Genomic DNA, 19,011 nt, shown 5'->3' on the forward strand with positions numbered 1-19,011 from the left:
TATAGGCCAATCTCCAACCTTCCTTTTCTCTCAAAAATTCTTGAAAGCGTAGTTGTAAAACAGCTAACTGATCATCTGCAGAGGAATGGTCTATTTGAAGAGTTTCAGTCAGGTTTTAGAATTCATCATAGTACAGAAACAGCATTAGTGAAGGTTACAAATGATCTTCTTATGGCCTCGGACAGTGGACTCATCTCTGTGCTTGTTCTGTTAGACCTCAGTGCTGCTTTTGATACTGTTGACCATAAAATTTTATTACAGAGATTAGAGCATGCCATAGGTATTAAAGGCACTGCGCTGCGGTGGTTTGAATCATATTTGTCTAATAGATTACAATTTGTTCATGTAAATGGGGAATCGTCTTCACAGACTAAAGTTAATTATGGAGTTCCACAAGGTTCTGTGCTAGGACCAATTTTATTCACTTTATACATGCTTCCCTTAGGCAGTATTATTAGACGGTATTGCTTAAATTTTCATTGTTACGCAGATGATACCCAGCTTTATCTATCCATGAAGCCAGAGGACACACACCAATTAGCTAAACTGCAGGATTGTCTTACAGACATAAAGACATGGATGACCTCTAATTTCCTGCTTTTAAACTCAGATAAAACTGAAGTTATTGTACTTGGCCCCACAAATCTTAGAAACATGGTGTCTAACCAGATCCTTACTCTGGATGGCATTACCCTGACCTCTAGTAATACTGTGAGAAATCTTGGAGTCATTTTTGATCAGGATATGTCATTCAAAGCGCATATTAAACAAATATGTAGGACTGCTTTTTTGCATTTACGCAATATCTCTAAAATCAGAAAGGTCTTGTCTCAGAGTGATGCTGAAAAACTAATTCATGCATTTATTTCCTCTAGGCTGGACTATTGTAATTCATTATTATCAGGTTGTCCTAAAAGTTCCCTAAAAGCCTTCAGTTAATTCAAAATGCTGCAGCTAGAGTACTGACGGGGACTAGAAGGAGAGAGCATATCTCACCCATATTGGCCTCTCTTCATTGGCTTCCTGTTAATTCTAGAATAGAATTTAAAATTCTTCTTCTTACTTATAAGGTTTTGAATAATCAGGTCCCATCTTATCTTAGGGACCTCGTAGTACCATATCACCCCAATAGAGCGCTTCGCTCTCAGACTGCAGGCTTACTTGTAGTTCCTAGGGTTTGTAAGAGTAGAATGGGAGGCAGAGCCTTCAGCTTTCAGGCTCCTCTCCTGTGGAACCAGCTCCCAATTCAGATCAGGGAGACAGACACCCTCTCTACTTTTAAGATTAGGCTTAAAACTTTCCTTTTTGCTAAAGCTTATAGTTAGGGCTGGATCAGGTGACCCTGAACCATCCCTTAGTTATGCTGCTATAGACGTAGACTGCTGGGGGGTTCCCATGATGCACTGTTTCTTTCTCTTTTTGCTCTGTATGCACCACTCTGCATTTAATCATTAGTGATCGATCTCTGCTCCCCTTCACAGCATGTCTTTTTCCTGGTTCTCTCCCTCAGCCCCAACCAGTCCCAGCAGAAGACTGCCCCTCCCTGAGCCTGGTTCTGCTGGAGGTTTCTTCCTGTTAAAAGGGAGTTTTTCCTTCCCACTGTAGCCAAGTGCTTGCTCACAGGGGGTCGTTTTGACCGTTGGGGTTTTACATAATTATTGTATGGCCTTGCCTTACTATATAAAGCGCCTTGGGGCAACTGTTTGTTGTGATTTGGCGCTATATAAAAAAAAAATTGATTGATTGATTGATGTTACACAATTTTACATTTCAGCAAAGGACTTCACGTGTTTCTTTATGTGATATTGTTGTTTATTCATGTTATATTGTCTGGTATTGCACTGCGTGCACATTTTAAGAAGCATCCCCCTAATCTCGTTGTACTATGCAGACTGTGTTTGCTGTGTATAATGACAATAAAGGCTTTCTATTCTATTCTATTCTGTGGTTGCAGTCCTGAAAGGCACTTTCACTTTGGTGCTGACACAGAAAATACCACAAAAAATGCCTTCACATATGTCCAGTTAAATCATTATCCTGATGATTTCCTCCACACAAATACAGACAGTTTTGTTTAACCTATTAACACATTTTGATTGATACTCATTTTCTTTAATAGATTGTTTTCCCCCAAAAAAAGTCATAGATATTATAGAGCTTACACAGCTGTTTGGGCTGCATTAGGAATTACATAGTGAAGTATAAGGTACACATTACATTCACATGAAAGCAGAGGATCATGGAAGCAAATATTTATGACTTTACATATATTCAACACAAAATGAAAACATTCTGTCATGCTATAGATTTACAAATACAATATTGATTGAATGCATGTGCATGATGTAATGATTAATGCTACGCTGAGGCTCTGAGCTTCCAAATACCTGGGGCCACTACCTTGGACCAGGAGGACCAGTAACATTGGTGCTACTGGTCCTGACCAGTAGGCTCAAAAATATTTCCCTAACCCCGAGGGATTGTCTTACCAATGTTGTGAGATAATGTGGTTGATGTGGTACTGCTGCAGCCTTCACCTATGCAAACAATTAAACCCGTTTTGTTCCCAGATTGTAGAATATGGCTCCCGTCCATGTAGCTACTTTGCATAATCAAAAATATTAACTGTGGATTTCTCAAGCAGAAAGGGTGAAAATAATGGAAGCCAATGCATATCCCTACATTGTGCAGCAAATAACTGAAGCAATACTTCACATGGTGATACAAGCACCAAATCCAGCACAAATTCTCCTTAGATGTTGCTCTTTTGAAAAAAAAAAAAAAAATGACAGGCCACTTGAATTTTCAGTAGGCGGCCATGTAGGGGTCAATTGAAGAATTACACAGAGGTTAAAATATAAAAATGCTCTAATCATATTGAAAACTATACCACATTATTTGTCTGATCATAAAGATTCCAAAAAAGTATAGTTTGGACTATCTATGACTGAACGTTATGGAGTTATGGGGTAAAAACTTTAAGAATGGTGACAAAGGTCAATTTCAGTTTGTACAGATGTCAAAAGTTAAAGTTGCTCCAATTTTAGTAAAAAAAAATGGTCCAAATTGTTGATTGAGCTACTTGGATTAATAAATGGAATAGTTTTGACTGTGCTGAGTGCTTGGTCTCTAAAGTAAAGGTCAAATAATGTTGACGCCCATTGAATTCTATAACATGTGACAGATGTTACCCCGTAACGTGATAACTAAGCATGATACATGGTGCAAACTATTCCTTTTTGAAACCCTGTTAACCAATAATTTGCATCACCTTTGAACAAAATTGGAGCAACTCTCATTTTTGACCCCTGTACAAACTGAAACTGAACTTTGTCACCATTCTTGTTGTTTTTACCCCGTAACTCTATAGAACTCAGTCATAGATAGTCCAAACTATACCTTTTTGGACTCTTTACAATCAGTAAAATACTGTGGTATAATTTTCAATATGACTGGAGCATTTTTATATTTTGACCCCATGTAATGCTTTAATTGACCCCTACGTGGCTGAGACATGTGTATACATAACTGTTGAAATTGCTATTTGCATTCCTTGTGGGGTGATGATGGATTTTGCATGCTAAGTTTTAAATAGAACTTGACACTTTCAGTTCTGTGACGTGATGTCAGTCTTCAATTGGCACATCTAATGTTCTGCAGCATTCCTGTTTGAGCTACAGTACACCAAATTAGTCAACGGATGCTTCCTTCAAAATCTCAACACCTTCTGTTCCCTCACACACTTCTTTCTTCCCCAAAATATTGTATGGAGTCTGCAAGAAAGTAAGATGTACCAGCAACAGATCCATCTAAAGTTTGAGGAAAAAGGTTCAGGGTAAAGAGCTTAATATTCTGGATTTAGTCCTTGTTTTTGAAGCAAAAAAAAAAAAAAAACTATCCAAATTTATCATCACTACGCATCCTAAGAAATATGTTTGTTTGAAGATCCTGGTTGTTCTACAGCTGTAGGGGCACTGAGGAACACAGTGCTGACTTGTAGATGTTGACCATTGCATTCCATTTGACAGTTTACTGTGCAACATTACTGCCATGTTTGGAATTGTGAGAGCCTGAGGTCCTATCTGTTTCTAAATTCAGACAGCCTGGCAGTTCAATACAATTACCTGTACTGGAGGAGCTTAAAGGTCTTGCCAATATCTCCACTTGAGGAGGTCTGAGTGGTCCATCGCTGACTATTAGATGTTTCAACTACATTCCAATTAAGTTGATGTTGACCACAAAGGAAAACAACTTTGATGTTCTCAAGCCATCCAAGGGACTGGTAATACTGCAAGTACAAGAACTCCAAAATCACCCTTTAACCATCTTACTGCCTCTGATGCACAAGTTTTATGCTCTGGCAGTTACTCAAAGGGACGGGCCTGAGGTACTAGATGTTTCTACAGCTGTTTAGCTGTTTGGGAACTGTGACAGATCAGTACGCCTACTGGAGGATGTTAATGGTATTGCCAATTCCTCTACTTGGGGAGGTCAGCGTGGTCCATGGCTTACTTGTAAATGCTGAAACTGCATTTCAATTACATTATCTTAACGTGGTAAGGAATTCAATTCAATGTTTTGAAGGCACCCAAGAGCCTGACAATATTACAAATACAGGAACTCCAAAATCAAGAGTTTAAACATCTTGCCGCTTCAACTGGATGAGCTTGATGCCCTGATGAACTGGGAGAGCCTGAGAAACATAGCTCTGGTGAGTTGAGGGTTGGTGGAGGTGTTTTGAGGCTTTGTAACTTTCTTAACTAGACACTGAGGTGGGGTGGGCTAGGGTTTTTTTTTTGGGGGGGGGGGGGGGGGGGTGCCAAATTGTAAGACCTACCTTTTTTCCACTACTGGAAGTAACTGGTATTTACAGATGTTTAATCTCCACTAAACAGTCATCTTTCTTTATTTTTTTAACATGTTATAAGACATTGTCCATAATTCCATCAGACACACAGTGGGGATTCAAACAACAAACTGCTCTTCTACTTACCAGTTGATCAGCATGGCAGCATTGTTCTCTGACATAAAAGGAAGTTCCCCTTGGATGGTCTGAAATAAAAATCCTTGGTAGAAAAGCAGTAACATCCACCAGAGGACCATTTTACCCCACGTGTCTTTGCCCCCAGTCCTGTCGGGATCCATGCATTAAGGTAAAAGATGATCCCGGGGTGTCCCAGGTCAGCAGTTCCTGGTGTCTGGACACCTCCGACAGCAGTAGAAGTTGATGGAATAGTTGTGTGTCACACAGCTTGGAGTCATGGGGGCATCAGTGGTCCCAGGCGATGGGTACAACCTAAGAACTAATGGTGCTGGTAATGTCCCGCCTGATGCATGTGGTGGCCGCAGCAGCAGTAGTGTCGAAAAGTGTCATTGATACCAGTTGTTTGCCCACAAAATCCAGTGCCTGCAGAACATATTTACCTCAGGTTCAGGCTGGTGTCAGGTGCAGCTTCCAAACTGCTTTGCGTCCTCTTTCCTTTGTCAGTCCCATCAAGAGTTTGTAAAGGGTTTGACAACCAATAAATGTCATTCCACAAAGCACTTCCATGCAACAAACAACATATAAAACATAATGAATAGAAAATGTCCACCACAAAGTGAACCTCGATCTATCTCACCAGTGATTAGTGGCGTCACGACGTGTTTGTGTAGCTGTCAGCAGTTAAAAGTCTTGCTATGTGAGGATGTGTGTGTCTGTGTGTGTGTGTGTACCCGGATTGGCAGATGAGGGCAGGGCATAATGTTTGATCCCAGGACAGGGAACACCCCCCTCCTCCCTTCATCTTCTCTCTCTCTCTCTCCCTCTCTGTCTCTCTGATGGCAGGATGCAGATTGTAACCAGGGATTAGTGAGGTTGAAAAATCCGATTTTGCTTACAGAAAACCTTGTGCCCGTTTCTGTATACTTGCGCACACATTTGATGGAGAGTGAATGCATGTGTGCATTAGGAATATGTTCGCTGGATTGTCATATATTTATTTTTTAAATCCTCAAATTCATTGTTAAACTTCATGTTACATTGCCTCTCTCAGACCTCTTTCTCTCTTTTCTGTCTCTCAATTCACCACAACCTGTCATCACCTATTGTCGAGTCCCAGGCTCCAGCTGCATAATATCTTACCTCTAAGCTCAATAATATAATTCCTTGTTCTTATTTTCCAGTTAAGTACTGGATTTGTGATCATGTCCATTCTACCATTAGTTTGTTTTCCACTACGTGTGACCTCTGCGAAGGACACTGCTGGGTTTTTTTGTTTGTTTGTTTTGTTTTTTGCTTCATTTTTAATTGAATTAACTCAAAAATTGCAAAACTGAATTTCAAGAAACTTGGGGTGAGTGGTGGTGGTGGGGTTGGGGGCAATTATGGGCCAAGACAGATCTCAGTATTGTGTGAAACCATTGTTCCAGCCATCTTCCCCAACATGTCAACCAAGGAAAAGACATTTTGCCTGAAGACGTATTTCACCAACAAATCCTACCATTTGGAGCATATTTTGGAATGAACATAACTTTTATGCAATGCGACCAAGATCACTGAAACTTTGGGGAATGATCGTAAACAGACTGAAGTTTAAGTCCAGCAAATTTCAAAGAATTTGCTGGACCTTTGTAGGATTTATTACAATTTTTATGGGTTCTGTTTTTGGGGGGTCACCCTGTGTGTGTGTGTGTGTGTGTGTGTGTGTGTGTGTGTGTGTGTGTGTGTGTGTGTGTGTGTGTGTGTGTGTGTGTGTGTGTGTGTGTGTGTGTGTGTGTGTGTGTGTGTGTGTGTGTGTGAAAAAATAACGAACTTAAAAAGTTGTTTCAATTGGTAACATCTAAATGAATTAAGTTGTTTGAACTTAAGTTACTAAGTTAGATCAACTCTAACTTACAAACTTAAGTTCAAACAACTTAAGTCATTTAGATGTTACCAATCGAAATAACTCATTTAAGTTGGTTCAACTATTCTCTTTATTTAACCTATCTATCTAGATATATAGTAGTGCTTAACCCAGGTCAAGCCACACATTAATAATGACCCTGGTATAGCTTTTATGAGCTTTATTCTGAGGCTGATAAGAGATACGAGTCCCCTCATTTTGTCTGTTGGCCCTGTCTGATATCCTTTTTATTTGTTTGCTTCCCCTCAGGACAGTATACCGTGATGATGGCCCACTTCTACCTGAAGAGGAAGATTGGATATTTTGTCATCCAGACATATATGCCCTGTTTCATGACAGTAATCCTGTCCCAAGTGTCATTTTGGCTAAATCGAGAATCAGTTCCTGCACGGACCGTCTTCGGTGAGCGGCTTGTAATCGGATCTACTTGTGTTTTTATTTTTAAAATTATATTTATCTGGGTAATATTGGTTCATGCACATTCACACCAGAGAGAAAACTAGTGGAGAAATATTGGGTAGCTGGCAGTTAAGTGGCTTATTTGAGAAACACAATTTAAACTGTTTGGGATATTTGTTTGGACCTAGGGGTAACCACTGTTCTGACCATGACGACCCTCAGCATCAGTGCCAGGAACTCCCTCCCAAAGGTGGCCTATGCTACAGCCATGGACTGGTTCATTGCTGTCTGCTACGCTTTTGTCTTCTCTGCCCTCATTGAGTTTGCCACAGTAAACTACTTCACCAAGAGGAGTTGGGCTTGGGATGGCAAGAAAGCCCTTGAAGCACAGCACCCGAAGGTACCATTGAGATTCTTTATGTTTTAGCACAAATAACCATTGCTACATAGCACTTGAATCTGAGTTTGTGCAGGTGCCCACTTTGGTTTAATGACTGTTTTACAGCAGATGTATTATGTGCACATGGAGGATGAATTTGCACCAATGGCATTTCTGCTGCCATTCATTTGTGGTGTTGCTATGGCCAGCTCAGTCTTTCTACATACTTTTTCTTTGTAACTGATTTTAGTAACAGCTTTGCCCCATACTCTCTATCTTCTTTGAAGCAACTATTTTTTGGAAGTGATTTTTACGAGGTGCTAGTTGGCTTGTTTTGTTGTTGATGATGTTTGCTTTGGTTGATTTTAACCAGCACAAAACACTGATCTTACTGTCAGATGACAGTCCATCCCTAAAAGTACACATTGTGCTGAAAGGGTTATAATACATAAACTTAAAAATATAAATCAATAAATACACAAGGCTTACCATCTGAACTAACAGCTTTTCCTTTTTTATTATCTTTATAATTTGGATCTTGTGGGTCATAATGCAAATTTGTTTGAAGAGTGTCTAGAAAGTGATGACTAGAAAAATCCTTTATGTCACCAACTGTGATAAAACATTCACATCAGACCCTAATAAAATTTACTTTTGGCCACCGGATGTTAAGTTATAGTAGGCTGATCATCTAATGCATATTTTGTTAATTGCACCACCTCAAAAATGGTGTATATGCAGAAGTATGACATCAACAAACTTGGATATCCAAGCAAAGCAACAGCATCTAACATGGATTGGGTTTTGCCATGCTAGCTGTTTTTGTATTAGCATGTCATGTTAGTGTTATCATACTCTCTGCTACCAGTTAGTACAATTTGCAGTCAGCTGAGCGAAAATAGGCAGTTGTGTTTTACCAGTGGTGGGCACACTTCCGATAATCCGATAACAGATAATTATCGAAGATAATGTTTTCATTATCGTATTATCTTTATAGATAAATTTAAAAACCATCATCGGACTAATTATCTTCCGATGAATTGCCATCCGATAACTTTTAGACCGATAACGTAGTAAACCAAGCTGAACAGTGAAAAACATTTTTAAAACTTTAAAGCAGTTGAGACCTACCTGTTAAAAGATTTGTAACAGGTATGTTGTTCTACTCTCCGCAAACAGAAGAGAGCTGTTTTCAGAAGAAACCACTCTATCCTCTCTAAGGAAAGGAAAACTGTTGACCAAAAAAAAAAAAAAAAAAATCCATTTCCTTTAACACCATACTGATATAATCGCAAAATCACCTAAGTCATCCAGATGCATACATTTTTAACTTATGGTTCAAATTTTAACCTACTCATTTTGGGCAAGTTATTTAAAATTACTGTCATGTCTGAGTTTTATAAAGTGAAAATATCAGATATATGTTTTCGGTTTAAAGTAATGTGCTAATTTTTAAGGTTTTGTGAGCACATGCTGTGCCAGGCAGCAATGCATTATAGGTAGCATAGGGTAATCTCAGACATTCACGACAGGACAAATGCATTTCAGACACTCTGTTCAGGCTCCACGGATAACAGCATTAAACTCTAGTGCCTAAAACTCTCATGAATATATTCTCTGGGTTTATAGACGTTAGTGTATTTGCGTTTGTTAAATTCCACGCATCTTTAATGTAGCAGACACAGATTATCTGGAATTTTGTTTGGCACGTTTTCAAGGCCGCTACTGCCATCTACTGGCCAGTAGTGTTCATGGCAGTATTCGCCCCAAGTACTAAGCGTGTGGGTACCAGTAGATGGCAGTGTTCTATTTATTTTGACCCGGTTATGGTGGTCAAATCAACTTTTTGGCTTTGCCAAATGGCTTTTTTTTTTTTTTTTTTTTTTACAAATTAAGTTTAAAAACAAAACAGCAACAACAAAAAAACATTACAAGACAGCTCTGCGGTTGGATGCTTGTAGCTTTTAGCAGCAGGAGGTGGTCGTGAGATGTTAAACTCTATCCAAAAATTCTCGCACGAATGCAAATTCATCTGAAAAATGGCCAAAACACGTACAATGTGAAGCCAACATTTATGTGTCAAGATAAGGCTTTTCAGAACTGACCACTTGTTAACCTTGTCCTTTGTTTTATCTGTTTTTATTATTTATTATTGCATTTTAACCTGTGAAGTGCTTTGTGACTTATGTCTTTGAAAGGCACTATATAAATAAATTTACGTACTTACTAATATTGAGTGCACGTTTTACAACATCATAAAACATGCACACATCATCAAACGTGCGCACGGCATTAATAAAACGTGCACATTCTCTCCACATGCAAAACATTTTGTGATGACACTTCCAGGGCTCCGTAAAAATGCCTGTTTTTACAAATAAAAATGGAATATTTTACAAAAGCACATTTATCTTTAAACCAACACACGACACACATCACATTAACGTGTTGGTTTGCATAATGAATGACTGAACCAATCAGTGTTTAGCAGAGGCACCTTTACCCAGAATGCTTTGCGGTCTGTGTTTGTTACAAAACCTCAGAATTAGTGCATTATTCAACATTAAAAGATATACAAGGTCTGTTAGATAAGAAACCGAAACTTTTTTTTTAACTATATGGATTTGAATGACGTGCGATTACACCAATCATGCTTGAACCCTCATGCGCATGCGTGAGTTTTTTCGCGTGTGTCGGTGACGTCATTTCCCTGTGGGCAGGCCTTGAGTGAGATGTGGTCCAGCCCTCTCGGCTGAATTCCTTCACACGCTGCTCGAGACGGCGCGCGTTGCTTTATCAAAATTTTTTCTGGACCTGTGAGGAATATCCGAGTGGACACTATTCGAGAAATTAAGCTGGTTTTCGGTGAAAAGTTTAACGGCTGATGAGAGATTATGGGGTGTTTCTGTCGCTGGAAGGACTTCCCACGGAGCGGGACGTCGCGCAGCGCTTCCATGCGCCATTGTTGGCCTGTTTCGACCTGAAAACATCCTAATTTAAGGCTTAATTCACCCAGGACGTCGTGAGAGAACAGAGAAGATTCAGAAGAGGCCGGCATGAGGACTTTATGAGGACATTCCACTGTTTAAGGACATTTTTTAATGAAAGACGTGCACACAGATTCGCCGAGTCGTCACGGAAATGACTCGGCGAATCTGTGTGCGCCGCGACATGAAAAACACCTCTGTGTTGAAAACCATTTGTAAAATTCAGGCGGCTTTTGATGGCTTTCAACAAGTGAGTATCTGAGATATTGTTTAACAGCTTGGGCATGTTCCAACTTGCCCGTTAAGGTTTCCAACGGAGGTGTTTTTCCTGTCGCGACCCCCCGCGGTCGGGTCCGGCCCGACATGCGACTCTGCCCGCACGTTCTTTCATTACAAAATGTCCGTTAACAATGGAATGTCCGAATAAACTCCTCATGCCGACTTCTTCTGAAAGTTCTCTGTTCTCTGAAGACTTACTGGGTCAACAGAGCCTGAAATGTGGAAGTTTTCAACTTGAAACGGCGAGACACTGCCGCCTTGAAGCGCAGATCGCCGTCAGGCACCATGGGCCGTCCTTACGGCGACACTACCAGACCAAAATCTCTCATCAGCCGAAAACCAGCTGAATTTATCGAATGGTGTCCACTCAGTTGTGCCTTACAGTTTTGAAAAAATTTTGATCAAACAAAGCAGCAGTCTCTGAGCCATTCCTAAACAATGAAAAAAATTGACGAGAGGGTGGGCCACTTCTCACTCAAAGACTGCCCACAGGCGAATGACGTAACCGACAGGCGTGAAAAAACTCTTGCATGCCCTCGAGGGTTCAAGCATGTCTGATGTAATCACACATGATTCAAATCCATATGGTTTTTGAAAAAAATAATGAGGTCGGATACTTTTCTAACAGACCTCGTATGTTATATTTTAACTTTGTACAAATGACAGAATTGACATTAATGGAGTTATTCTATCAGTATTTTCACAAAACCATAAGTTAGTATGACTTTATTTTTCAAGACCTCCGCCTGACCGGAGCATTGCAATTGGCAAAGAGCTGTTTTTGTGGGTGCTCTCAGGATTTGTCTATGCAGCTTCCTACAGGGAGCAGCATGGTCAAACATAGAAATACTGACTCATTCTTTGGGTCTTTTGTCGCTTTCGATGTTTTCAAAAGCGATCATGTTAAAAATCAATTTCAGGTTTCTAGTAATTGCAGATGTACCAGAGACTATTATTGGCTATTGATTATCTGTAACTTCCGATACTGTTGTGTGGGCCGCTGAAGAGGAGGTACTGCTGGCCCACCACCACCAGATGGCGCCCTGCTTGGAGTGTGGGCTTCAAGCACGAGGGGGCGTCACAGCAACCGGGAGTGACAGCTGTCACTCATCATCAGCACCAGCTGTCACTCATTCACAGTTCATCACCACCACCATAAAGGCCGGACTACAACTCCACCTCCCCGCCGAGAAATCAGCCACTAGAGAGGTAATTTCTCTGCTCAACGTGAAACTGCATTATAGTCTGAACTCTTTTTGCAGCCGTATTCCTGTGGTGTTCCTTATCCGTTGGATTGGCGTTAGGTGTGATCAGCGACGGCTTCGCTCCACACTCCTTCCAGATAAGTGGTTAGACAGGAGATGCACGAGTGTGTGATTGGAGGTGGAGGTGCTCCCTCCCAAAAGAACTTATACTGTGGAATTACTGAGTGTGCGAACTCACACTCATCAATACTGTTTCTGTTCTCTGCCAGCAGTACCAGGTCTGACAGCTGGAGGCGGTGGCCACTTGGGGATCCAGGACTTGGCGGCTCCGGTGTTCTTCAGATCCGTTGGCAGTGGAGGCCGTGTGGGATCCGGTTCGGTTCGGGACGGATGTCTCCTATCCTCAAGCCTGCCCACACGTCACGCTACATATAATTATCTGTGGAACCAAAACTGTGATTGTCTGTATTTCGTTGTGCATTACAACATTAAATTGTTACTGTTTGGCTCATCCATTGCCCGTTCATTTAACGCCCCCTGTTGTGGGTCCGTGTCCTTACACTTTCACAACAGATACATTTTTGGGTGCTTTATCGGCTTATCTTTATCAAAGATAACTTTTCAGTTATCTTATTATCTGTTATCCAAGTTAATTTTTTGGTTATTTGTGCCCACCACTGTGTATTACAAATGTACTACTCCCTTCAGTGAATTGTTATTTTAAAACCTGACTAGGTAATAAAATACCCTAGTTGCAGCTAAAGCTTCGTATTCACAGCTGTCTTGTTTCTATTTTCATTTGCTATAAGACTTGTCAGTCTTATAACAAATGTGTTCCTGACTCTTAATCATTGTCCAATGTAATTTTCCCCACTGTAGAAACGTGACCACATGGTGCTGTCAAAAAAGCCAAACAATGTTTGCTCTGCGGGCGTCAATTACACCCCTAACCTCACCAAGGATGTCTCCATCGCCACAATCTCCAACACGACATCGGTGCAGCTCCGAGCCTCTGAGACCAAGATGGTGGACCCCAAGAAGACTTACAACAGCGTCAGCAAGATTGACAAGATGTCGCGGATAGTGTTTCCCATCCTCTTTGGAACCTTCAATCTTGTCTACTGGGCCACCTACCTGAACAGAGAACCGGTGGTCAAAGGTGTCGTCACATCCACATAATCCACCTTTTGTTTTCAGTCCTGAGAGAGAACGTAGTACGTGAGGGAGGAAGTTTTAGGACGTTTTCGTGGGTGGGTGCACAAAAAGGAGGTTTTTTTTTACTGCAGACCAAATACAGAAAGAAAAATTAATAGATATTTGTTCTTGACTAACAAAAACAGCAAACTTACTATTATTCAGGCACTTTGAATGGATGCAATCTCTTTCTTGATATTCGTGGCCAACCGAGTGCTTCGAAGATTTGCTGAATGTGAAAGCAGCTGCTTTGCTTCTTCTCATCTACCCTGCTGCAGTTTGCATGATGCGCTCGGCAAAGGAAGCCACAGCCACTCTTTGTCTTAAACGCAGACCACGTATTTGTCAATGACTGCTTTAAAGTCTGTCACCACACTTCAGCACTATTACTTGACAAGCGGTTTTTAAATTTGCATAATGTAGGCATTTTGAAGAAAATTTAAATGCATTGTATTCTTATCAATGGCCTGAAATGCACTGAGCTAATGTGATGACAAATGTGCAATATGACATGCATTTGAATCTTAAAAATATCTAACTCCCTCCCTCTTGAAAGTAGTGCTGCAAGTGCATTAATAATTCAGTTTTACGTCTCTCTCCTTTTTTTTTCTTTTTTTGCTAGCAGCTTATGCTCTTTGTGCATCTTTACTTGAAGAAACAAAGGCTGCTGCTGAAAATCTGATTTCCAATACATGCTCATTGTTTCAATGAAGAATGGAAAAAAAAAACAGTGGAAGGTCTTTCTGAATATTGAAGTCAATGTCGAAGATGAAAACATTTGAACTTTAAAGGAGGTTTTTTTGTCTGCAAAATTGTTTAGTTTTTACATTGAAATGTGGTTGGCAACCTGTGATTCTTTGATTTCTTTCTTGTAGAAAATTAAGACTAGAAAGCATTAAGACTAGAATAAGTCCATTTTAGACTTTTGTGGCATATGTCACAAACGTCCATATCTGAACTGTTCCTGTTTTGGTTGAGTCTCTGCAGAGTTCAGCTCAGCAGTTCCGTTGTGTATTTTTATGACATAGACTGTGGATCAGATAACATGAGCTCAGTTCTTGGTGACAAGCTCTATTATTTTTATGAAAAAGAAAAGCTGGTTTAAGGTTATGTTATGTCAAGCTAAAGTTTAGGCTGAGTTTAAAGTTAGGTTAAAATTGGGGTTTGGGTAAGGTTCCAATTATGTTAAAGATGTTGTTACATTAGTGTCAGTTTTATGTTAGGTTTAGAGTTACAATAATGTTAAAGTAAGGTTATGATTAGGTTAAAGTAATGCTAGGTTACTGTTAAGGTTAGGTTTAGGTTAAGATCAGGGTTAGGGTTTCAGTTGGGCTAAGGTAGGGTGAGGTCAAGGTTAGGGTTTGGGTAGAGTTTCAGTTGGGTTAAGGTAAGGTGAGGGTAAGGTTAGGGTTTCAGTTGGGTTAAGGTAGGGTGATGGTTTGATTAGGGTTTCAGTTGAGTTACGGTAGGAAAAGGGTAAAGGTTGGGTTAAGGTGGGGTGAGGGTAAAGTTAGGGTTTCAGTTGGGTTAAGGTAGGGTGAGGGTTTGATTAGGGTTTCAGTTGAGTTACAGTAGGATGAGGGTAAAGGTTGGGTTAAGGTAGGGTGAGGGTAAAGTTAGGGTTTCAGTTGGGTTAAGGTAGGGTGATGGTAACGTTAGGGTTAGGTTAAGGTTATACTGTTGTATATTAGTAACTTTCACAGACTTTGGGCCTGATTTACTCAATGTTTGTGTGAGTAAAAATGTGCATAAGCACCATTACACTCACAAATACACCTGCATGCTGATTTACTAACATTGCACAACAAGGATTGTGTCAAATGTGCAAAATAGTAAGTATTATCAATTTAGCACATTTGTCTTCATGAAAATGTAATTTGAGGTTTGTCCACATGAGTGCGCAAAATTCTAGGAGAGAACATGCAAATTGGTGACGTTTGAGATCTGGATAAAGAGATGCCTTGCACCTGCATCAGTAATTGAACTCATGTAGCTAATTTCATTTCATTTTATACATGGCATAAACACACAAAAATCCTGATTGACATACTACTTTCTATGTTACTTTACAGCCTGCTATCAATTGCGCATTTACTCTTCGTAAATCACCTGCAAAACTGTCTCCACCTCAACATGCAAACGTTTAGAATTGCCCACGCAACTTCACACTCGTTGTAAGGGATCTTAGTAAATCAGCCCGTTGTGGCCGGAGGCTTACCATTGATGATGGGCAGAGTTCCAAGGGAAGTCTGTTTCAGTCTGGTGCAGCCATAGAACTGCTTCCATCCATTTTATTTGATAAACATTTACTGAGCCAATTCATTGAGACAGAAAGAAGCTTGAGTTGGGGCGTTGCAAGCAGCAGTTCCTTAACATTTAAAGCTACAGGCTCTATCTCAGAGACCTGATTTTTTTTTTCTTTTTGTTGAACTCTATATACTCTACAACCTGTAACATGTCTTTGTAAGATGTCTGCTGACCTACTTTGCAACAAATGTATATACTTTTTCCTCTCAGGATGCTGACAAGAACACTAGGTGGTGAAAAACAGAACATATTTTTAGCCCTCTTACACTCCGGGACCAGATGGTGTTAGATGGCAGGATCAGAACAAATTTAGAATGACCTGAACTTTTCAGCCCAGGTCACTCAGCAAGAAATCTAATATTTACGGTTGAGAGGCCGATGTTGCATATCCAACGCGGGTCACACACAAATCAGCAGACTATCATTCAGTCAGAGGACCTCGTTCAAGCCTTTATTTTAGTACACACACACAAAAAAAACCACTACCAGTCACATGATCCTGACCTTTGACCTCCTTATATGAGAGAGGAGAATTACTTCCTTGCAGGGATCAAAGGAAAACTGTATTATTTCTCCTTGGAAAACCTTCTTTTTACTAAAATACTTTGTGATGTTAATCTAAAGTGTGTTTTGTTTGTTTATATCGCAGAGAGAATTGAATAAAATGAATGAGTTCAGAAAAAACAAGATTTGACTGAAGGGAATTGTGTAAATAGAGTTTTACTTTTAATTTGCCTTGTTTGATGTTTGTGTGCGAGGTTGAAACAATTTGACTTTCAGTGCATTAACTTTTTGCCTCGAGCATCTTTATTCGTGTACATGTGTACGGTTATTCCTTTGTTTTTATCCTATTTGATTCCTCAGTCTGATTTGTACTGAATGAAACGGGATGATGTGGACATTTTGACACACAACAGTGAATATATGTGATTGATTGGTTGTTTTGGACGGTGTTGGGACACACTCAGGAACAAACGGACTCGTGCTCCCAGCAAAAACAGTTGCCTCTGCGTTTTCGGTTTTAATCGATTGTATAAGGGTCCCACCCCCTGCTGCTGGGAGTTTTGTCCCACAAAAACCCTTTGCCGCTGGAGAGATGTTTGCTACACCTACGCCGAAAATCCATATAAATAAAGATGACATCAGCTGCTAATTGTTTTTCTTTTTGAATCTGCTTCCTACCATGAGTCAGAGTATAATTTGAGAAGGTGTGTGTGTGTGTGTGTGTGTGTGTGTGTGTGTGTGTGTGTGTGTGTGTGTGTGTGTGTGTGTGTGTGTCTCACTACTTGGAGGAGTAAATTTTTTACCAGAATTGTTATTAGTTTGCTTTAGTAAAGGTTAAGGTAACTGGGTCATAGGTCAAAGTTTTGATTTATCTTTGTTCCTGTGCTCCTTCCAGGTCCCAATTTCCACCCAAGGAAAAGGTCAAGGTTACTGGGGTTAAAGGTCAAATTGATCATTTTCACTCCGCTGTCCGCCATGTTTGGCAGGCATATGTTGGTGGGTTCTGGAACTGTCCAGGCAAAATCAAATTTAACACAGGTCCTTGGGGACAATGTTGTTGGGGTCAAAGCTCAAAATAAAGTGTTTCACTTGGGATTTGCACCAAATTTTGTGCAGATATGCAGATGGGTTCTGCAATAGTCAAGGTGATTGTTAAATTTTACAAAGGTCAACGACTAGGGTCAAGGTCAATGGAGTCAAAAGACAAAAAACTTTTAACGCTAATTTGCCTCTATCTTGGCGTACATATGGGGGAGGGTCCTGGAATTGATATAAGTGCATAGCAAAGCCTATTAAATAATAATGATGATAATAGTACCCCCCACTCCCCAAAGTGTCTGATGAGCTCTTCCGGCCCAAACTGTCTGGTGTTGGGTCACGGTTTACGTTGGTGGGCATCTTAATGCAATTTACCACAGGAACAGCAGCTTTTTTGGGACTTTTTCTGGAGCTGCACTTATTTATATGATCATCAACCTCCAAACCAATGTTGCAGTACATGTAATTTCGCTCCATGAATTGCAGGTCATTTGAATGTCTTTTTCACACTCGGTGTTGTAAAGTTGGTCAAAACATTCCTCTGTTTGGTCTGTGATCAAAATGTAATCGCTGTGTGCACTGAAAAAAACAATTAAAATATGATGGGAGAGGAAGGAGTGAAAACGTAAAAGTGACAAATCACAGCCCTTGCTGTCTCTAATATTTCGATCAGGCTACAGAGTGGGTTCACAGAGGACTCTGATCTAAAGTGGTTGTCTTTGTTTTGCCATACCCAGAAACTTAACACCAAATTACAGCACAGGCAGCAAATGATTTGTTAACAGTCACCAGCAATGAATTACAGCCTCACCTGTCTCAGTAGGTGACGTGTCGCAGACTGAACGATTTACCCCTAAAAATCCGTCCGCCTTTTGCATCAGCACGTGTCATTTCGGACCACAGCGGCACATCTGAGATGCCGTCTCTTCACCCACATAACTCAAATGGATTAATGGGATTATTAACTATCAGATGATAAAGGTAAAACCTCTTAAATCATTCTGAAGTCAGTTTTTAGCAGAAACGAGGCCATTTTAAGCAGAAACTGTGAAATTCCGTGATGCATTGAAATGTCCAATGCGCGGGGAACGCATCAGCTAGCAGCTCGTTTAGCCGCGGCACTCTGATCGCTTCTGCCGCCTTTTATGATGAAATAATGCTGAATTTATGTAGAAATGCTTCAGACATCTGTCGTTGAGATAGATGATGACTGGAGTGCAGTTTGAAGCAGAAATGACGTGTTAATCTGTGAACCGCATCATCGGGGGACTGATTTTTAGGGGGACCGTTCGGTCTGCGACACTGGATCCAGATCAACTCGAAAATTTAATGGAGTCTTCCATGGTGTTATATGTATCTGTGGTGAAATTCAGTTGTTTTGACATAATCTTGCTGACAGACAGACATGAATAAATAAATGCCTATGATTTTATTACGTCCTTGGCGGACACCAGATCTGATCACGAATGGAAAAAAATTAACAGCCAGGCTTTTAATCAAGGAAATATAGTCCCACTTTCATCAGTTTAATTTCGTACCTCTGTTGTGACTGGACACATCCACACACGCAAGGGATTTTTAATGGAAACACATTGCAATCGGACGTTTTGTCCAATGTGTGCAAAAATCCGTTATACAAAATCCAGTACATACGGTGTTTATTTAATGGAAAATCGTACAAAAACATTGGGACTTTTGCTTTTGTCCGGTGAGTGTGAATTTATAGTTTAGTTTATACAATGATGGTTTAGGTGAGTTTTACTGTGGACCATTAGTCAGATTTATTTCATTCTTTTACATTTGTGCATGTTTCAGCGTTCTAAAGAGCTAAT

At 40.3% G+C, this 19,011-nt stretch overlaps 1 protein-coding gene and 1 long non-coding RNA gene across 3 annotated transcripts in view; both read left to right on the forward strand.

The window, feature by feature from the left end:
* The window catches only part of LOC117516321 (gamma-aminobutyric acid receptor subunit alpha-5-like), a 105,366-nt gene extending 91,387 nt beyond the window's left edge, over positions 1–13,979 (forward strand). Inside the window, exons 8-10 of the mRNA XM_034177310.1 lie at positions 7,137–7,289; positions 7,475–7,686; positions 13,016–13,979. Of these exons, the coding sequence (XP_034033201.1) occupies positions 7,137–7,289; positions 7,475–7,686; positions 13,016–13,315 (665 nt within the window). The 3' untranslated portion in view covers positions 13,316–13,979. The remainder of the gene's footprint in view (positions 1–7,136; positions 7,290–7,474; positions 7,687–13,015) is intronic.
* Positions 13,980–14,700: 721 nt separating this feature from the next.
* Positions 14,701–15,138, forward strand: LOC117520586. 2 transcript variants are annotated; one of them, XR_004563696.1, is made up of 2 exons: positions 14,701–14,711; positions 14,973–15,138. It is a non-coding gene; the product is annotated as an uncharacterized LOC117520586 (long non-coding RNA). The 2 variants fall into 2 exon arrangements; XR_004563694.1 differs by lacking the exon at positions 14,701–14,711 and adding an exon at positions 14,719–14,750.
* Positions 15,139–19,011: the final 3,873 nt, after the last annotated feature.

Source organism: Thalassophryne amazonica, chromosome 1 (genome assembly GCF_902500255.1).
Source record: "Thalassophryne amazonica chromosome 1, fThaAma1.1, whole genome shotgun sequence".
Lineage (NCBI taxonomy): Eukaryota > Metazoa > Chordata > Actinopteri > Batrachoidiformes > Batrachoididae > Thalassophryne > Thalassophryne amazonica.